Source organism: Aythya fuligula, chromosome 2, assembly GCF_009819795.1.
Source record: "Aythya fuligula isolate bAytFul2 chromosome 2, bAytFul2.pri, whole genome shotgun sequence".
NCBI lineage: Eukaryota > Metazoa > Chordata > Aves > Anseriformes > Anatidae > Aythya > Aythya fuligula.
In genome coordinates, this window is record NC_045560.1 from 28670198 (window position 1) to 28692285 (window position 22088).

At 33.9% G+C, this 22088-nt stretch overlaps 1 protein-coding gene across 3 annotated transcripts in view; it reads left to right on the forward strand.

Annotated features, from left to right (window-relative positions):
- PHF14 (PHD finger protein 14) overlaps window positions 1-22088 on the forward strand; it is a 164339-nt gene that overhangs the window by 58235 nt on the left and 84016 nt on the right. For all 3 annotated transcript variants that reach the window (XM_032181011.1, XM_032181012.1, XM_032181013.1), the window contains exons 15-16: window positions 8480-8530; window positions 8703-8824. In XM_032181011.1, coding sequence (XP_032036902.1) covers window positions 8480-8530; window positions 8703-8824 — 173 coding nt within the window. The remainder of the gene's footprint in view (window positions 1-8479; window positions 8531-8702; window positions 8825-22088) is intronic.

Here is a 22088-nt window from a genome sequence, read left to right on the forward strand (position 1 = left end):
TTAAAATAAATTAATATTTCTTCCTTTTGTTTGAAATAGAAAAAGGAAGTGATTATTTTCTTTTTCTTACCATGTATATTAAAAGATAAAGAGGATTGTTATCTTCTATTTAATTGAAGTATTTCCATGCAAGTGGTTTCCAAACACCTATTGTGTAACTTAATTATGTGATGTCATAGATACAGGTTTTGAATAAGGGATGGCTACTGAAGGAAAACCAGAAAATCAGTTCCAGTTTGATTGTTCAGGGCTCCAAGACAGCAAATAATTTTAAAACATTTATCTATATTTATCAGTCATCATATTAATTAACATTGTCAGTGATTGGTCAACTTATTTAAATTTGATTAGAATTCTAAATGAGCGCCTGTAAGACCTTTTAAAACAACTCTGATAACATTATTTTTGACATATTCAACTTAAAAAATAAAATTGCTGTCAGCTGAACATTAGCAGTCTAGAAAAATAATCAGGACTTCCTCAGCTTCCTGAAACTTAAAGTATTTATAATAAAAAATGTTGTAAATTACCCTTTTTCCCCTCAATGCTAAATGTAAAAGTTCAGGTGAATCTATACCAGCGCATAGAAACTATGTCTATTAGCCTGCCAAATACATGGATACTTGACTGTTACTTCGATAGTATTGGGCTATTTATTTGAGTTTGAGGTCACATTTAGAAAGGAAGAAACTAAGATAAATGCAGCTCTTCCACAATGCTTGAAGTGAATTTGAAATAGTCAGAGTTGGGGTGGGGGAAGAATTGGTGGTGAGTTTTTTGTTTTTATTTTATATTTTTAAGAAAACACAACAAAAAAATCCACAGGTCACTTCTTTTTATTATAGCAAAGACTTGAAGAAATGAATGTATTCCCAATGACGTTTTAATGATATAAACATTGATAATCTCTGTAAGTAAAGATAAGTAGCATATCTATCAATTTTGCAGATAAGTGTATTTAAGTTCATTTTCCCAGAAGAGCATCACTTATTTTAGCAACATCTGCAAATTTGCTTTTTTTTTTGGCATGATTTTTTGTCCTCCCCCCTCTCCTTAAGTTCTTCAAATAAAAAGGGATATAAATCAATCTCAAATTCTGTGTTTATATTTAATTCTTAGAAACCATAGTTTTGAAGTTAATTACCAGTTTCACATTGATAGTGTAGCTTGACAGCATAAAGTAAGGAATGTTGCAAAATTTTTGCTTTCCCACAAGAATGAAAATTGGAGAAAAAAAAAAAAGGGGGTGGAGGGTATAAGTCTCTGTAATTAATCTTCATGGTCGACTTGTTTCTCTTTTTAATCATATTTTGATTTACTGCCATTTCTTTTTGTCTGGCAGCTCCCTTTTTGCTACTGCCAGCTTTCTGGAAAATTAAATAATTATTCCAGAGATATATTTTGATGAGTACTGAAATGTACCGTTTAAGGTATTCACTTTGATCTGTGTTGAGCGAGTGTGCCATCTGGTGTCTACATCAGCTGTCCGTACCTTTATTTAAAATAATTTCATGCCTGTGTGATGCCATCAATAGATTTTTTTTTTTCCTTTAAACAAGACAAATAAATGGATTTTTCTGTAACTGTCTGATTGTAACTTTTCCATTGGCAAAGGATATTTTTAACATTGAACTCTTCAAGAAGATTGGGTGACTTTATGGATTAAAAATTATCTTGGCAAACATGGTCATGATTTGTGTTTAGCAGGAGAGACATGACATAGCTGTGCAGTTCCAACCTGATTTTTCCTCAGGCTTTTGAAAACCTTTAGTTTGATTTATTCACATTCTTGATAGTTAACACTGTAATTTCATCAAGATACTTCTTTTGGGAAGTATTGGAAGTTTTCCCAGTTCTTTGTTCTGAAAACCTAGTCACGGAGTTTATAAAACTCAGCACTGTTTTCTAATCGGTGTAGTGCAGTGTATTTGATACAGTGCTACTACTCATTGAAGCATCATCAATGATCAGTGATACATCCAAATATACTATGCTTACTAACAGCCCTGTAGATATATTTCAGTAAGTTTGTTTTAAGTAATCTTTGGAGGCTTGTATATATGATTTCCAAATAAAAACCTCGAAGATAAAGAGACCCAGTATTACCATGCTTTTTTATTAGCCAATATAGAGTTTATAGAGTGTTATTAGTCAATGTAGAGTTCAAAATGTTTTGTTTTAGTGTTCTACTCAGTTTGTTACATATCAGTAATCTTCTGTTTTATGGTAATGAAGTGACTCCTTGCCATGGACTTTTCTTTTGGAATGATTCCATAGCATTCTAATATTTATCTCCTTGTGTAGAGGAAGAAGTGGTGGTATAAATTTTTGTCCTCCATGTGCATTTCAGTGAATTTCAATATTTAACAAGAGGATGTGTTTGTGATCTTTGGGGATTGCCTCCCCCCTTTTGGACAGTTCTGATTACTGTTGGTTTTCCTTCTCTTCGAGGGAGAGCTGACAAAGCAGACCTGCTCCAGGAGAACATTTTCCCTTCTGCTGCTGGTCTTGGATAAGCTGGCTTAAAGCATGCCTCTTACAAAGGAATGAGGGATAATGATGCAGTTTGCTGACAGCCATGGTGGTTTTGGGTCATGTGTGCACCACAGAATAGAATCCTAGAATCCTGAATCCAGAATAGAAACCTGCATCCTAGAACCTTATGAATGTCTTTCATTTGTTTCATGTATTGAATTTATTTTTCTGAGAATATTCAAAATTGTGCAGTCAATGCATTACTTAATCTTCTTGTTTTATATGTTCTGTGTCATTGTCACTTTGCTACTGAGTTGCTTATAAACTAAGGGCCTTATCTGAATGTGAAATTTAGCCATTCATTTCTAGCTTTTGCAAGTCCTGAATGGAGATGCCCAGTTAAGTGTTCCCTGAAACTTTGTGTTCTTTTGGCGTGAAAATCTGATCCTGTTGTTGATCACATTTTCCCATAACATTTATAATTCTATTATGGACATTTTTTTTAAACTGTCTGATTTTATGTTTTCAGTACAATACTTTCTTCCATGGATTGAAATCATGTTATTCCTGCTCCTCTACTGATTTCTTGTCCAATGTAATACCTTCCAAACATGTCCCCCTAGTTCTGAATCACTCACACAGCTGATCCACATCATGTTGGATCATTCCTTCCTTCATCATTCATTTAATATGGCAGTATTCTGTTTTTATATGTATAGCCATTTATGTCCTTTTCTGAATTTCCTAAGCTGATGTGTGAGTTCCAAACCACAACAGTAGGCTGCTGCATACAACAGATGGATGTGTTTGTGACACAAAACACGGTGGCTGAACAAAACCCATTTTGTATCCTTCTTTCCTTTGCCTATGGTGCTATATGCCCTAGTTCTCCTAATTTCATCCTTTTTTTAGAGGCACTCCCTAACATTCTGCATCTGTGTTTTATTACTTATATTATTAAGATCCTATATATTTTTCTGCATGTTTTAATAACTGTCAGTTTAGATAATTACAGATTAGATCAGAGGGGGGCAAATAAATGTTGTTTGTTTTACTTTTCTTTCTTTTCTAGCGTGATAGCTATTTGTATGTGGCGTCAATCACTGTTTCCTTGTAGGTAGTCTTATAATGTTTTGTGTGAATTTTTAAGAAATTAGAGAGGCAAGAGGCAATTGTTCTTTTTTGTCTCCCCCAAATTTAGAATGCAAAATCAGAAATTAATGAAATAACTCAGAAGAGTGGTCTGTGCCTTGCTGTGAGATGTTTCTCAGACTTCTGTATATGACAGGCTTTGAAGTAAAAGACTAAAAGAGATGTTGTTGATGTTTGAGCTTCATCTCCCCCAGACTGTTGTTTCTGAGGGAGAGTGTTAAGACTGCTGTGAAGGCTAAATACTGGTAAAGAAGGATAAAAGAAGGATAGCTTGCTTTCCACTAGATGATTCCATTGAACCAAATAGCTCAGCCTCTTTACCTGAGAAACATCATTTGATTGGAATTTAAGATTTTAATTAGAAGTTGTTTTGCTGAGGTAAAATTGTTTGGTTGTTTGGGTTTTTGCGTTCTCAAAGTCTTACACTAAAAATGACTAACAGGAAGAATTTCATCTCTTTTTAACTTATTTAAAATTTTTTCATCTGACTTTTTCCTACTTGGAAAAAAAAACAAAAACAACTGATTTTTATGCTTGCATCATAATTCCTTGATCCTTGCTCAGAATATTCTGGGGTGTATTGCTAATGAAATGAGACACTTTATTTCTCTTTCATTTTTGTTCAACGTATATTCTTTGTGACACAGTAACTAGATCATTTGACTGTTCCTGAATTTCAAAAGAAAACAGATTTTTGGTTTTCTAAGGAAATTAAGTTAAACGGTTACCTGCCTTTGTAATAATTTTGCCTGTAGGAACATGTTGCCAGTTAAGGCAAGATTTGATAAGAGAGGTGTTTGTGCCTAAGGCAATAAAGTTAACGGATGTTCCTGAGATAGATCAGTACTATCCCATAGTAAGGAAGAGGTTTTAGTTAAGAGCTTGGTTATCCTTTCATTTGGTCTCTCTCCATTCAGAATGTGTGTAGGGTAGGACTTGTAGTGCGTCTTTACCTTCCCTTGGCAATGTAGGGAGAAGCTGGGGCTATTGTGGGAGACATGGTGTGGATGTGGTAAGAAAGAAGTTAAGGAATCCCTAGGGAAGGGGGAGGTAGAGGAACAACATGTCATAGCGTTAGAAGTCAGATTTGACTAGTTTGACAGCTCTATTATTATTATCATTATATTTATTTAAGGGTCCTAGAAGTGAAAGGAAAGAGGTCTTCCTTCTGTGTCACAATTAAGTTTTTGGAATAAGGTTGTCTGATTTCCAAGGTGGTTAAGGTAACGTAGGATTAGTGCCTAGTTAGTGCTTTAGCTGTAGGCATTTAACTTGGGTGCCAACAGAAATCTTAAGCTGCTTGTGTAGTATGAGAATGGAGGTGCCTGGGTGGTGATTTCGTTGATGCGGTGAGATCTAAAGCTCAGTGGCTGGAATCTCCCTGTAAATAGCAGGGAAGTGTCAAGTGTACATAGCATCTCTCCTGTTCAGGTCCATTGTTAGTGAATTCCAGAACTTTTCAAGAACAGAAACTAGGCTGAGAGGGACAACTAGTGACAGCTAATCAGCTGTCATGAAATGCCAACAAATATGCCACCATTTGAAATAAGTTTTTAAACAAACCATATAAGTCTGTGTATAGGAATTTAAATTGTTACATTGTTTAAATTATTGCATTGTTTTTATTGCATATTTTGAACCAGAATTTATCAGTCAGTACTTTTTGATTCCTGTCCAAAAGTGTTGTTTTGTGGCAGTTGCCACGTATGAGTCACTTCATTCTAATACAATCAAGCTGTCTTTTTTTCTGGACTGAGTTGTGTGTTCCCAAAGGTAGGTATGCTAGAGGGTATCTATCCTTTGCGGTGAAACAAAAACACTGCTAGGATAGCATTGGCAGTGGTGAGGATTTTGCTTGGGTACTAATAACATTGACTTTTTGCTTTTCTGGCCTATTTTTTCACCTCTTTGGAACTGGAGGGACGAATTTCACAAACATAGTCTACTCCATTTTAAGATATAGAGAAGTCCTAAATTGAAGGAATCTGTAGAGTATTAAGCTATCTGGTGTTTTGATTTAAAAAAAAATAAATCACTGCATTTGTAGGCACCTTATAGTGGCTTAACATTTCTGTCTCCAAATAAATTCTGAATATGAGCAAGTTTATCATAGCTGTAATATTTAGCATTAGACATCTGTAACAGTGTTCCTTTAAGCTTTTCTTTTCTAAGAAATGTTAAATTTTAAGTTGTCTGTGGCAAGTATATGCAGATACGTATAATATCTGATACTGCCCATTAGTAATAGAAATTATTCAAAGTATTTCAAAAGGCAAATATAGAAATTTCATGGCAAAAACAATAATGAAAAATACTAGGCAAAGTAATCCATGTTTATCTAATTCTTTTCTGTGAACCTGTAAGGTAGCTTTAGTGAAAATAAATGTAAAATTACATTTGTACAAATGTAAAATGTAAAATGCCTTATTATTGGAAGGCAACTATTGGAAATCACAGAAGATTTCATTCTCAGTTGTGGATTTGATGTTATTTTTCATTGTGAATGCTGACAATCATATAATGATTCTCAGCAGGACTCAGCATTGCAAATTTGTATAAGCATGAAAAATATTTTGGGATAACATAAATGTAAAAATTTGTTACTTTAAAAACACAAAATACCTTACAAATGTGTACATCAAAGATGATGATTTTAATGTTTGTTTTCTAGTGATTGTCAAACAATGTATGTATGAAGGTTTAGAAACCTAATGGAAGCATAATGCAAGTAGAATTTAATGTGACATACCTTGTAATTATATAGCACATTATATAGCAGACAGATAAACAGTTTTTTTTTTTGGCAAAGGTAACAATTATTTATTAATCTTGTCTCTCCATTTTGATGAAGTTCAAATATGATTCGTCATTTCTTAAAACATAGTTATTAACTTGCAATCTTTTCCACTTAGTGTAAAAAAATAATTTCATTGTTATTTGTATTTCTAGATTATGTATCAGTTTTCAAGATGGTATTACTATGACTGTAAAAAGCATACATTATTGTCCTGCCTAAACATGGGACTATGACAATGCATCTACTGGCATGCACTTCTACACCTACTTATTTTTAACCTTTCACGATTAAATCTTGCATTCAGTGGTGTCTACATGGCTTAAAATTACTGGAGTTAGTAAGTGTTATGGCATTGTAAGCTAATACCAGAGGTTGGAAGTAGTAAAGCTGACAGTGTACTGATGTCTGATCAAACTTTTTTTTTTTAACTAGTTTTAATTTACAGTGACTCTGAGATATTTATAGCATGTGGATGATGTGTAGGCCATTAATAGACACTCAAGATGGAAAATATTTTTCTTGCAATAATTGTTTTTATATGTGATATTAGTTAACACCTCTCATACTACATTAATAAGTTCAGGTACTTTTAATGGTTCAGATACTTCCAATTGGTTCTTCCAGATCGGAACTCTTGCATATCTGTTGAGTGCCTTGTTAAAACAACTGCAAGTTGAGTTGCAAGAGTGTTCGCTGATACTTTTCTCCATAAGTTCTCATTGTTTTCCTCTCCCCTTGACTGAACCCAGAAGTATGTGTAATCTAGTGAAAAAGACGTTGTTTGGGGAGTTAAGGAGATTTGCATTGTTTGTGCTCCTTTGTATAGGGAGGATATATGTCAGCGTGCTAGGAAAAGATGGTGTAGATGTGCATAATCCAGTAATAGTGATCTAGAAAAACAATTTATACTTAATAGTAGATTTTGAACTCTTCTGTCTTCTCACACTTAGATTTCATCTTTAATCTCAACGTCTAATTTTAACACATATTAGAAGGGAAAGAAAAAATGTGTCATGAAATCAAGTTGTGGAAGGTAGTACACCTCAATTATGACTGTATTACTAAAAATGTATTAAATGTATGTTTATATATTAAATGGGCAAAGTATTACTGTGAAGTATCTGGACAATGACTTGGAATATGGTTTCATGTGGTTGTAGTGTTCTCATGATTTTGTTATGAAGTTTGTCTTAAACACACTACACACAGCTGCAAACTTGGACACGGAATATGAGAATATTCCAGTTTGTAGATCTTCAGTTGTCCATTTACTGGGAGTAATTTTTGCAGGTATTTAAGGCTCCTACTGTCTTACAATTTTTCAGGCATTGTCCTAAGGAAATGTGAAAGAGAATCTCAATGATAATTGAAATGTTGCTCTAAGAAGGCACAAAATAGATGAGTATTTTCCATTCATTTAGCCTCGAAGTTCCATTCTAGTACAGAATTGACTCTTGCTTTAAAGCAGATTTTTTTTTTTTGGAAACAGTTTTTTTTTTTTTTTTTTAACTTGAGCAGATCAAAATCTTATGTAAAGAGATACATATCTGTTGAAGTGGCAGCTCTATTTTCAGTATAAATACTTTTAACTGTATATAAAAATACCAGACAGTCTTACTATGAAACTAGGAAATCTCCTTCAAAGAAGACCCTGAGAGAATCATGATACCATTACTTTCTTCAGAGTTTCATTTATAGTCGAACTGATTATAGCTGTTTTAAGATTTTTTGTCTGCTATTTTTTTTCATATTTTGAGATGCATTAAATTGCTATGTATTAAAAAAAAAAAAAAAAAAAAAAAAAGGTTTAAGAAATCATAAGCTAGACAGTGCTGTGGATTTCAAATAATAACGAAAGTATTTATATTTACCTTTTGGCTAGTTTTGTATATTTATATCCAGAATCTAAAGGTGTTTCTCTAACATCTGTTATTGTAGTTGTTGTAGTTAATGCTTTAAATGATACCCTGTTTTTGTTGAAGTTCTGAGTAATTAATAAATAGCAGAAGCATTCCATGTTACTTTGTATTGAATTCTAAATGTATTTTCTTCCAGAGAACTAGAGGACGAAAACGAAGCTTTGTGCCCGAGGAAGAAAAACCTGAGGTTGGAATATAGTGTTTTTTTGTTTTGTTTTGTTTTTTTGTTTAAACACTTTCACAAAAAAAAAAAAATTAAACTTTGGGTAGAAGTGTTACTTTCAGTACTATAATTGAAAATATTTGCTTTCCTTCCCTCCTTTCCCCCCATTCCTTTCTTTTGCCTTCTGCTGTGGCAGGAACGGATTCCCAGAGAAAGACGACAACGGCAGTCTGTTCTGCAAAAGAAGCCCAAGTCAGAGGATTTAAGGACTGAATGTGCTACGTGCAAAGGGACTGGAGACAATGAAAATCTAGTCAGGTAGGTTTGATGATCTGACCCTATGAGGGATTAAAGTTCCATCTTCATCAGTTTGTCATCATATTTATAACGAAGCAAATATGTTTATAAAAAAAAGTATTTAGGGAAACATTAGTTCAGAAACATTAACTCAATTCACTTATTGACCTGCCAAACACATTTACACTGTGGATTAAGATGTAAATAACCAAGGTAATCTGTTTTTCTAACACAAAAGAATTAATTTTCTCTTGTCAGGGTGAATTGTCAATGTTTTATAGTAGGTCAGAAAGATAAACCAGCAATTTAATGACATTAAAACTACAGGACCGTCCTAAAAGTAATTAAATTAGTATCATCAACAATTTTATGAGCTGAAGTGTGGATTATGAGTAATTTATGCTTTTAAAAATGTGTTAATGCTACCTCTATTAATACAGATCATAAAAGGATTTGCTAATCATATTTCTTATCTGAAACAGAGGTGGAAAAAAAACTTTGAATGGTGTCTTAGTAGGTGTAGAAATCTAATTAAAGCGTAGAATAGCTGCTATTGAATAGCTACCGTTGACCACAACTTTTGCTGTTTTTTACTTTATATCTGGCATTCTGGCCTCTTTGTGAAGCTGTAGAAACTGCTCAGAGTTCTAGAAAGAAGAATAATGGAGCTTAGCAACCAGAAAGCTGATTCTAATTGAATCTACTGAATATCCATTAAAATGATTTCATAATAAATTTAGATTAAAAATAGCATTTGTATTTAGGCCCTGTATGCTTCAGTTAGATTTTTATGGAAAAGATCTCTTTAGTACAGATATAATTGTTGTTTTAACTAGAAGGGTTATCCAAAATGCATGTCTCATTCCTTCCAAGGAATCAGTTATGGCAAAAGTCAGAATCAATGATATATGCAGGCTAAATGTAGCTTTAGAATTAGGATGTACCCCAGATACGGGTATTTTGTGCTCAGAGCAGCTTATTTTATATCTCAATTACAGCGTATCATGTACCATAGAAGCTGATACAATTTCACAGGTTGTGTGCCAGATTTTTTTTTTTTTTTTTTTCCCCCAATTGGAGGCAGAGTACTGCTAGGACCTCATCAGTAACTCATACATGGACAAGCTACTATTGCTCAGTAGGACTCCTAGTCCCTGGCCAGGACCAGACTGAAATAGAGTTGCCAAGTATTAAGTGATTATTAACACAGTAACCCTGATGGCAATTGATGACAACAGTTTTTAACTGCCCATGACAAGAAAAAGGGCTTTCTTCAGCCTTACTCTCAGAACAGTTGGCAAGAAATAAAAGGTGAAAGAAGGCTATTTTGTTGTGGGAAGGAATCCTGGGAACACGTACTGTGCCTTAATGTAAAAAGAGCTGTGAATTAGTTTTCTTCTTCAGGCTTTTTCTGTAAGTGCTGAGAACCAGATTTGAGTATATAAAGAAGATGGGGAAATGGTTTTCACAACTGGATATTTAGGTTGAAATTAAAAGTATGACAGAACATAAGTGGTACGTCTTGTTGGCTACATGAAGAGATTTTAGTAATACGTGTAATTCAGACAGACAAAAAAGAAGCATATTGCATGCCAGGACCCAACAAATTCTATCTTAAACCATTCTCATAATTAGGCTGACTTGGAAGCAAATTAGTCATCCTGCATGGGAGGAAAAAAAGGATTCATATGCTCTAATCCTTTGCTTTTGATTCTGTGAAAAATATTTTCCTAGATCTTTTATTATTTTTTTTAGTTTTAAAACAAGATTATCAATTAAAAAATTGTTTTTCTTCACATAATTCATATACAAAGCAACAGCTTTATCCAAGCTAGGTGACCACAGTGTTTAAAGTCTTATGGAAGCATATTTTATGTGTACATTTATGATTCTAAACTATTTAGGATGTTGTGGGGGGTGTAACTATTTCTTTTGATGAAAGTAAATTTGCTGACTGTAATAATGTGCTAGCTATGTAGGCTTTCTGCTTTGTAGCCAAAATTGTGGAGGAGTGTGATCCATGTTGTTAGTATGTCAGGGAAAGTTTACAGAATCCAGTTTTCTCTTACACTGTCACAAAGGAAGAGAAACCACCTTTCTCACACCCATACCATCATACAGAACTCCTCAGTAATAGTACAAACAGTGTGTTATTTTAAATGGAAGTTTAAAGGGAAGAGATATTTAGGAGGGGAAAGAAACTTTTTTCTTTTTTTTTTTTCCAGATCAGTTTTGTTTGGCATTGATCCGTTTGTTATTAAAGCCAAATGTTTCTCAGAAAACAATTAATTAACAATAATTTTTCATCGTCTTTATACTTCATTCAACGTATATTTTGCAATTCCTGGATTTTATTTTTTATTTTCCCATGTTCCTGCCACTAAGAGAGGTTTGGGGGGATGTTATAGAAGTTATTTTTTTTCAATGTGAAAATTGATCACTAATGTACCACTGCTGAAAATGTACCACTGCTGAAGCTGCAGATTTGAGGAATAATCTTGATGGTGGGCCCTTCCAGCTTTTCTTGATGTGTGTTACCTGAGGTGGGGCTGGTTGTATGACTCTTGAAAAATCAGTTTTTCAGAAATGTGGTTTTCTAAAAATTTACATGCATGTCTCACTTGGGTTGCTAACTGAGCAAGTACTAGAGGAAAATAAGCAATTACCTCTCTTATTTCAAAGATTGCAGTACTGCACACTCCCCATCTTCCCACTGTCCAAAACGCAAATTGCTTTGTTTGTCACACATGGAGGTTTGTGAGGTAATTCAAAACTGCAGCCTCTTACTATTAAGCCTTTTGCACTTTGTGTTCAAGACTTTATAAAAGAAGAACCTGTTTAAAATTAAGTGGTGTCTGAACAATAAGACACTTACTGGCTACTAATATGCTCGCACAGTCTTTCATCAGCTACAGTTCAGTGAGGTTTTCTGGTAAATTACTGAATAAATTTCTTGAACAAAGATGAGTATTTAGTAATCTGGAATACAAAATATTAAATTGTTCAACCAGTTATTACTGTTTGACTAATGGAAATTCAATTTTTTGATCCCAATTTCCCATTTTATTTGCAGCAGTGAATAGCTGAAGGATTGTTTCTTATCTGTGTCTTTATTTAACCTGTTTTTCGTTTGCATGCAAATCTTTAAATAATTGCCTACAAAGTGCTTTAAAATTACTCCTAAAAAGGCAAGTTTCATTCTGATAAACTATAATAGTGCATTAATTAGCTGAAGTTTGCCTAAGTTATAGTTTTGTGTGGAAAAAAGTAATTAATGTTAGACTATCCATATTTATTAGCTTTTTGAAACTGTATTGATACATGTCAATGTGTCAGTACTTCTATGTCTGTTAATAGCTGCCATATATTTTATAGAAATACCAAGACTGTTCTTTAATCGCTGATGTCAGTTTTTATATATAGATGGCTTCGCTACAGGAGTATGCACTATACCTGATTATAAAGATATCATGGCTTTGTCCGCAAAGCAAGTGGATGAGCTTTGTACTCCTTCTGTAACATTTTTTTTTTAATTTAGAATATATTGATTGTATAATTTATTTAACAAAAACATGTAATTTTTATTGAATAAGATACTTGCGTAATTTTTACCTTTTACAAGATCAGTGGAACAGTCAAGGTTTACAAGGTTAGCTGGACAGTGAAAAGTTGTTTAAAAACATTCACTCCAGTAAGAGGAAGTCTAATCTGTGACATAATAAATGACAGTACAGAAACCATGTTATTGATTAGATGTGTGAATTTTGAATAACCTTTTACTCAAATGAAATTAATTTTGAGAAGAGTAGTAAGATACAGGGGCTTAAAAATACTTCATATGTGATACAGATAGATTTGTTGCAAGGCATGGAGACATGGCACTTTTACAAGGAGGTAAGAATTCGGTAAAAGAAGTTACAGGGGTCACTTAAAACTAAAGCACTGAGAAATCAGAGACTAGTTGTAACAGTATACTGCTCAATTTCCTGAATGCTTTATTACAGTCACTGAATGATAGATCTTGCAAAGGAGTTGTTTAATTCTTAAGTATCTCTTTTTTTTTTTTTTTTTATTAATGAAGTTAATAACTCAGTAATGTAAAAAAACATTATCATACTGTCCAAGAGCTCCCTTGAGAATTTAACCATATTTGGTAGAAACAGGGATAAGGTGAAGTATGTTTAAAATGGTTGAGTATGCTTGCCTTCCATTTTTCACCATTCTCCAGAGTGAGAAATGTAATTGTACCACAGTATGCACAAAGTGCTTCTAGCATAGTATTGCTGTCTATTTTGTTTCTGTAAAAGAATAACATTAAGATGATTTGTGTATTTTATTTTAATACATAGAATATAAAATTACTTCAATGCATAGAATGTAAAAGAGTCCACAAAACAATCTATGTTTAAATCTTTCAAGGGAAGACTTTTAAATGACTTCACTTCTAAAGAAGTGACCTCCTCTCAAAAAATAATGCAGCATTTAACTGCTACTATTTAAGAAAAAAATACCATAGCTTCAATTGTTGGTTTTAGATATGCTTTGGGTAATATTTGAGAATGTAGTTGAGAAAAGTAGAATAACATTAGAACATTTATGTATGAGGTAAAATCATGAAGTTGCATTGGCTAGTTTAAAGAAATAATCTGAAAAAGTGTTAGATACCTTTATCCCACAATTTAGAGCAAGTGTATAATATATGTTTTTATAGTTTTGTGGTTTTGACTTCTTATAATTTACTGTCAGTAGAGTCTAGTTTTTTTTTTTTTTTTTTGTCAGTAGTTAGGTTTTATCATTTGCTTTGATTTGCAAGAACTGAGGCAAAGTTATAACTATAGTTTTACAGGGAAGGTAATACAGTCTAAGGTTGTGTTTGAATGAATATGGAATAGATTTAAAAAAAACCACACACACATTTAAATGCTGGTTATTGTATTCAAAGAAGTGTAAAACTGTCAGGCAAACTGTTAAGCATAGATATAGTATTTGTTCTTAATGTAGATGCTTGTTTGGAAGAAAGGAAATCTGAAAGTATGTAAACTACAAGACTTAGTATTTCGGGGAATGTAACTAGGTAGGATGTTCTGCACATGCAGACCTATCAAGGCAGGTTGGAATGAGGAAGGTGAGTAGTAGGAAGACAGATGAAGACATATGCATTGGCATGTTTACTGAAGGAAAAAAAAATATCTCTTTGGTAAGATTGACTAGGAGGTTTGTCAAATACGGGAGAGTCACCAAGTCACACAATAAATGAGTCCTTAGCTCCACAAAGTGGTTTCCTTTAGTTTAGTTCTGTATTTGACAGGAAGTATATTCTAGAAAGGTTCATCTGAATCAGAACATTTTTACTCTGAAACTGTTTCTCTCCGCATTTTCTTAATCGCATTTGTCCTGCATAGGTGCATCTTTACCTCTTTATTTCTCTCCTTTCCATGTTGAGGTACACATCAGCCTCCGAGTTAAGGTTTTGTTCCTTAGCTGTTAGCTGCCGGCTCTGAAGCTCTGTATTAGCTGAAGTTTATTTCAGAACAAGCACATTATTAATTACTTTAACTGCACTGGAACAAGATTAACAATCTATCACAGTAATGAAAGCATGTGATTTACGATAGTTTAAGGCTGTTAATGTAGAGATTAATTAGAAGGAAAATATTAGTTAATTCAGCCACAATTTTCAACAGTCTTAGGTTTTAAGGAGGGTTATAAATGCATTGTTTTACTGGAATGAACCACTTAAATGAAAGGAAGTTCAGTATTCAATACTGTAGTTTATTTCCACTATATAATTTTCAGGGATTCATTCTGCATATTAACTTTTCTAATTGCTTAAGTTACCTGTTGCATCATTTTTCCTGTCACGTCATTCTAGTGCCTTCTAAAAAGTGGTTCTTTTTATGCTAGATAGCAAGAAAATATGTATAACGAGAAGTGTGCATTTATTTTTTTTTTTTCACAAAAGACATTATTCGAACTGAAATACCACAGATTTTTGTACAGTTTTTGTTTTTCAGTAAGCTAATGTTCTAGGGCAAACACTTTAATTAAAAGAAAAAAAAGTCCTGGGGCATTGTGGTGCTCTAAAAGTTAGGTATGGTCTCTGTTCTACTAACAATATTTTACCTTTTTTGGTCACTGACTTTTCATAAATATTTTTCCTTCTCTCAATTACAGCTGCTTCCTGAAGTCTATGCTGCAATCATGTATTTGTACTTCAGAGCTTTACACGGTATTTGGCAGTTGTCATCTGTTCCCAGAACAGCTAGGTATTTTGGGGTTTATATATTATTTTTCTTGTTGCCTTAGGAAATATGTGCACCCCTCCCATACCTTTTTTTCTTTTCAAACTCCTAAAATTCAGAAGAATTTATAAAAATAAAAAAATGTAATAGCGAGGCTCTCTGGATTCACTCATTGCATACAGCAAAGATTGTTCTCTAGAAAAGAAGGTCCCTGAATGAGGTGTGTTTTTTTTTTTTTTTTTTTTTTTTTTTTTTTTCAGAAGATTAAAATTACATTCTCTGCATCTTGTTTCCTTAAAGTGGAATTTCATTATCTGTAACAGCAAAGGGGAGACAGATGACCTAGCAAACGATTTCCCAATTTGGTTACCAGATAGTATTAGTAATTACTAGTTTTATCAGTAATATATGATGGCTGGAAAAGATCTAAATGTATATTGATAGGGTCAGTAGCTCCTTATTTTTGCGGGTATTCTTAAGATTTTTTTCTTACAACATCCAACTTTTATCAAGTCATCCAATTCAGTTGGTATTTGAGCGTGTCAGCTGTTCCATCATTCTGTCCAAGCGGCTTCAGTAGCTTTGAGTGCAGCAAGGTTCTCATATCAGAGCACATCATAGTACAAGATGCTCAGAAAACAACTATCAAATTCTTTATCAGTTCAGTTGTTTTGCAGTGTTAAACTGAATCATTGCTACAGAAGCCATGAAACTAAAACACTTCAGTAATTTATAGCTTGAAAACGTTTGTGTTCAGGTATTAAAATAATGTGGTAGAAGACAATGGCAGGAAACAATAACCATTTAAACACTGTGTTGCAGTACTGTTTTTGATTTGTCACAATTAGTGTGAAGTGAGCATTTAGAGAGTCAGTTTTCTATGTATCTATTCACCGAACTGTAACGTTAATTATGAACTATTTGAGTAAGAAATCTTAATATGCAGAATAATAATTCTTACTGGTATGTACTTCATTTTGTTTCTCACTTTTGTTACTGCTGTCCATTACTTTTACTGGTCTTTGATCTGTAGTTAATTAATCTGTGTGGGATTCGATAGTAGGAGGCCTGAACTACTGGTGCAAAAACTTTGTCTACAGTATTCAAAATTTGATGTAAAATGAGAAAAAAAGCTCATTTGTGAAAAAGCTTTACTGAAAAAGCTCACATGTGAAAAGGCATTAAAAGTGCAGGGAGCTTAAAGGTTTTGAGTCACTTTTCTAAAAATCAGCCATAGTTAGTATTCACATGATTAAAGTATCATATAGTGCAAATTTTCATTAATAAATCAATGGAGCAAAAATGCATGCAGTTGTTAATTTGGGACTAAATTGAGAGTTTCCATATGGTGTTATTAACTGAGATAATCTTCGGATACCTGTAGATAGTAATCTACTTGTATATGTAATATTGTTCTTTTTAGCATAATAATTCTGTAGCCTCAGAATTATATTTCAGAGCTGCATACTGGAGAATGTACTTTTAAAAACATAGACAAGAAAAAGAAAAAAGTTCTTCCTGCAATGCCTCTTTAGCATCATGATGTACTTGGTAAAGATGGCTGTTCTGTAGCATATGCTACAGGGGAAATTAATTTTTGTAATAAAACTTTACGATAGCTGAAATAATTGCATATAAGATCTGTTAAAGACGAACTTGAGAATATTACAAGTATATTAATCTTTTTATAGAACGTCTTTTGCTTTTTGTGAAAAGGAGCAGAGTGCTAGGTGTCTGCATTGTTCCTGTATTTCAGCATAGTTTTTGTATCAGTTACATTTTTAATTTTGTCTGCAGTTGATGGTCTAACTTTGGTTCCATATTGTTGTAGCCATTGAAGTTACAGATTGAATAATCTAGACTAAAGTAATTATTCATTTTGTTGTTTTTCTTTTACATAACTTTTGTGATTATTTTTTCTTTTAAAACATCTGTCATGTACTGTATCCAAGGCTAGATTCAGGTTTTTGTTTTGCCTTACAATTAATAAAACTAACTTCTTTGGAGTGACTGAGATCATCACTATTACTGACATCACTTTGTGTGTTTCCTTTATATTCTCATATCAGTAAAAAATGTTTTTATGTCTGAATTGTTTAAGGCCATTCAAAATGCCATCGACAAAATTCCGTACTAAAATAGGAATTCAGTATCACTGAGTGTTTCAGGTAGCACGTCATTACTTTATAACAATCTCATTCTTGTTCAGATTTTTTTCTGAATGTCTACCTTCAAATGGGTTTTTTTATACTTGCTCTTTGTCTAGAAGTCATGTAATTTGAACAAATGTTCTTTGCATATTGCTGTCATAAGAAGATGAGAAAAATACAATTCAAGAATTTTGCCATTCTGTCTTGAATACGGTTGCAGCTAAATTTTCAAGCTTCTCTTTGGCTTCATATTGAGGAACACCTAATAGGTTCACTTAGCATTGAAAAGAAAGGCTATAGAAAGGATATGGAAGAAAAAAACAAAACACTTATGTTTGCTTCAAGAATATCTAAAGGCTTTTAGCAGAAACTAATACGGTATGTTCTCTTTTTCATATCACTGGTTGTAACAATGTAAAGGTCAAGCGTAAATTAATTTTCAGTTCTTTGATTAACTGGCTGAACAATTTTCTTATTCCTTTTCTCAGAATTGTCAGTTAAATTAAGTATAACAATGCTTTTTTATCCCATACGTAGTTTACTGTTGAGGAACACAAACAATAAATTGCTCTCCTTCTGACTCTGAGTTCCGATGTGATGCCATATTAAGGAAATGTGCAGTAAAGTATAAGCTAACACTGGAGTATGGTGTCGTAACTGACTTTTACCATTGCACGTAAATAGAGAAATTATTCTAAATCATAGCATCACTTTCAGCCAGATAACCACTAAAAGCACAGTGGTTCCATGAAAATGCCACAATCCTTCAACTGCCAAATTAAGCCCAGGGAGAACAACCATCAGTAGTGTCTGCACAGTTATGTAGAGGGATGTGCCTTGAACCAAGTGAAAAGATGTTCTGGAAGAACAGTAACCTTTCCTGTGATGTGCGCATTTTCCATTACATTTCTGACACAAAATGCTGTGAAATGATTTAATGGTGACATTTTGTTTTGCTGACTTTCCCTTTTCTCATTAAAAGGAAACAAAAGTTAGGTTAGGAAAGTAGAAGAAGGGTGGCCAAGCATTTGAATTCTATTACAGAAATCACTATTCTCTTCTGAAGATAAAAACAAAGCCATTCTAGATGTTCATTGTTTCTCATATTGAATTTTACTGATTATGGGGGAAGGGAAATGTATGTATCTTCAGTAACAGTATTGAACGCCTTGTTCTGTAAGGTTAATTTATGTTGGTGCTCTGCAGTAATTGCATTTGAAGTATGATAATTCAGCAAAGCATCCTTTCTAATTAGCTATCACAGAGACCTTACACATCAGCTATAGAGCATAGTACACTTATTTCTGTATGTCATTTTTGATTTATATTATTAGAAATTGCTGTAGAAGAGAGCAAAGTATGAACAACCGTAACACACTGAAAGGTCAGCATTTGTCGCTTGGAAAAGGCTACATTTTTATGGATTGGGAAAACATTGGTATCGTACAAGAGCTTGTCTGCATCTGAAGTAATACATGTAAGAGTGGTTGGACAGGAAAAAATTACTTGTTTGAAGCTACGGTTCTTGCATCATTTGGCAACTTTTGATTTCCTGTTTCAGAACTGATGAAAAGCCTTGCTTATATCTAGCATTGTGTACAATTTTATCCTCCTAAAACACAGCTTGGCATTTCATTTCTTTTTATCCTTCTCCCATCCAGTTTTAATGTGTTGGGTAATTACTGGTATCATTGCATGTTTCCCTTAGGGGGCACTAGAAATGAATTTAGAGATTCACTTGAGAGAGAAGTTGGAACATGTTTGCTGTCACATCATTTATTGGTTGGTCAAGAAGACGTGCTGCAGTTGACAGGAAGTCAAAATAATCTTCAGTCATTTCTGGGCTGAAACTTCAGTTTTTCATTTGAAATAAAAAAAAAAACACCCTTGAAATCTGAAACATTAAGTTAAAATCTAAAACTGAAATAATGTATGTATTTTAAAGATTTGTAGTGAAAAGTGAACAGGGACAACTAACCCTGAACTTTTTATTATTTTAAGTTTATTATTTTTAAGTTTTATTATTTATAAGTTATTATGTACAGTTTGGTTTTAATAGTGGGGTGTGTCTTACAAAAACCCTGTAGCATCTGATAGCACTTTCAGGACTTTATGAAACCTTCAGCATCCCACATATGGTAAAACACATTTGATGAGGCGTTTCTGGTTTTAAGAGGCAGTTGAAATGGTAGTGATAGTCAAAGGGGAATGCAGTACTGGTACTTAAAAGTTTGAAGTATTGCTCAGTTTTAGCTGGAATAGAGAGAAGTAAATACAAATATAATTCAGTGATACCAGTGGACTGATAGCTAACAGCCTTCATTTTATAGAATTTCCTGAATTAATTGCAAAAATCCCAAAGCTGTAACATAATTGATAAAATTTGTTGCCATTTATTTGACCATAATATCTAAACAATAATTTCAGAGCTGTTCCTTACAAAAGACTATTAAAAATGAAATAGGTATGATTAAATTGTTTTGGCAGCCTTTAGCTGTTTGCTAACAATTTAATACAGCAATAAAAGCTGGCAATAGCAGCACCAAAATTGCATAGCAGAAGCTTGATTATAATTTGGTAAGAAAATACTGTATGAATAAAAGTGCATGCTTCAGTGTAAAAGGCAGCCGAGGTTTATCCTTAGATTTAAAAATCTCATGAATTTGAAGAGCTTTCTAAAGTGTTCTTGTTACTAAAATTCAGAGACAAATTATGCCTGGTCCTGATGTTGCCACCTAGGGAAATATAGGAGAGGAGTTAAATCTTCTGTTTCATAGGTATACCTATATTATGCCTTTCTAGGCCTCAAAATGGAAGTCTCTTTGGACCTTGTGATATGGACCACTTATTTAATATCCCATCTCTGCGCGGCAATTAAGGCAAATAAAACATAAAAGAGAATGGATGAGACTCCTGTCTGCATTTTTCCATCTAGTGCAGAGCATGCAGATCAGCAGAACCACATGGGAGCACTGGCTTGTGGCTTATGCCTGGTAAAAGGCAGTTAAAATAATAATAATAATAAAAAAAGTTTAAACTCTATGAACTTGAAAGTCAAATTTAGAATTTCAGTGGACTTCTCATTTCCAGTCTAGAGACTGTTTTGGTCATGACTTTCTAATGGGGTGTATTTTTGCAGTACTATTTGACTATGCTGAGACTCAGAGCAGGAAGGATGAAGGTATTTGAGGATGATACACAGTGTGACCAAGAAAGTAATGCTGAAAAAGAATAGATAAATTTTGAAGATGTTCAAAAAGAATAACAAACTGGGTTCAGTGACAGGATGAGAAATTGCATCAGGAATAACCTTATTTATAAATCCATTAGCTTAAGTTTTGAAGACTATCTAACATTAAATGACAGAAAAAGAGAGCAACTTCTAGATTTTTCTGGCTTGATGAGGACTAATTTGTAACTGTTAAATGTGGAAGTCTGTGGAGGGATGTTAAGCATCCGAGGAAAAAAGTATTTAATGTCTACTTTAAAGGAAATGCTGTATCTGGTAAGGTTTTAGGTTTTGCATGGGTAAAATCAATAGTGCCAGTTTTAGTAGTCCAGTTGTGTGTTGTGAATCAATCCAGTGATAACTGACATTCTGCATTTTGGAAAGATTGTGCCATTACTGGTATGTAAAAAGTGGGAAAGCAGCGGTTTAATATCTTAATATACAAAGCAAATGAAATGGGAAAAAAAGTGTTACTTTGCAACCAGTCTTAGTAAAATTGTTTAAATTTACATAAAAACAGCCTGTCGTCTGCTGGTACCTACTGACAGTTCTTTTAATAGCTCTAGCTGTGAAAAGGAGATAAGAAAACCTACGGGCTTTTAAAACTCCTGTGGTAATCTTAGTTTTTCACATTAAAGAACAATAAGTAAACTGTAGGACTCTAATTTTCTTTAGCTCTGAAAGGCTCATCTGAACCACTTTTGCTTTTATTCAAGGCAGAATCACAGAATAGCTGCTATTGGCAGAGGCCTCTAAAGCTGGTTCCCAGTCCCCTTGCTCAAAGCAAGGTCAGCTGGAGCGGCTTTCCCCAAGCAGGGGCTCGCTGGGTTTTGAATACCTCCAAGGCTGGGGCCTCTGCAGCCTCTCTGGGCAGCCTGTTCTGTTTGACCTTTCTCACAGTAAAACAAAACAAACAACACCAAATACCAACAAACAAACAAAAATGTTTCTAATACTAGAGGGAGTTCCCTACTGAACCTTCTCTTCTTGAGACCAAACACTTCCAGCCCTCTCAGCCTTTCATCATATGACAGATGCTCCAGTCCCTTTGATGTTCATCGTCCCTTTGCTGGCTTAACCTAGTAAGCCCATTGCCTTTCTAGTACAGGGGAGCCCAGAACTGGTGCTTCAGGTGTAGAGGGAAAAAACATCTATCAATTGTCCATAAAGGTAAACCGTGCCCCTGTCATCCTTGCTCAGAGATAGGATTCCCCCATTTATTGCAAACAAAGGTGGGATTGGGCGAACTGGCTTTCTGTGGTGTGTCAGAAGACCCCAAACTGTGAGGGTTTTTTGCTGATACAAATCATAGTTTCTTGAAGACTTGATCTGAATAGTGTGTGCTCATTAGCCATTCATTCCTAAGGTGTGTCAAAACTATTCTGGCCTCATTTTCACCCTGTATGTAGCAGCATGTATCTGTGTGTAGGCTGTTGATAAGCATATCTGGGTGTGTGCACGTGTGTGGAATGGTCAGCATAGTTGATTATAAACTGTTTGCTAGGCATTCCTGTGTTCTGTGTACCGTCATTTCATCCCAATTCTTCTCTGAAAGAAGATGGAGAAGATGGCACATCAGCCTGTGTCGGTTTGTTTGATTGCTGGGAGTTCATAACAATGTGTTTTGCATCTTGTGGGAAAGGAAATGTGGATAAAGTTTATAG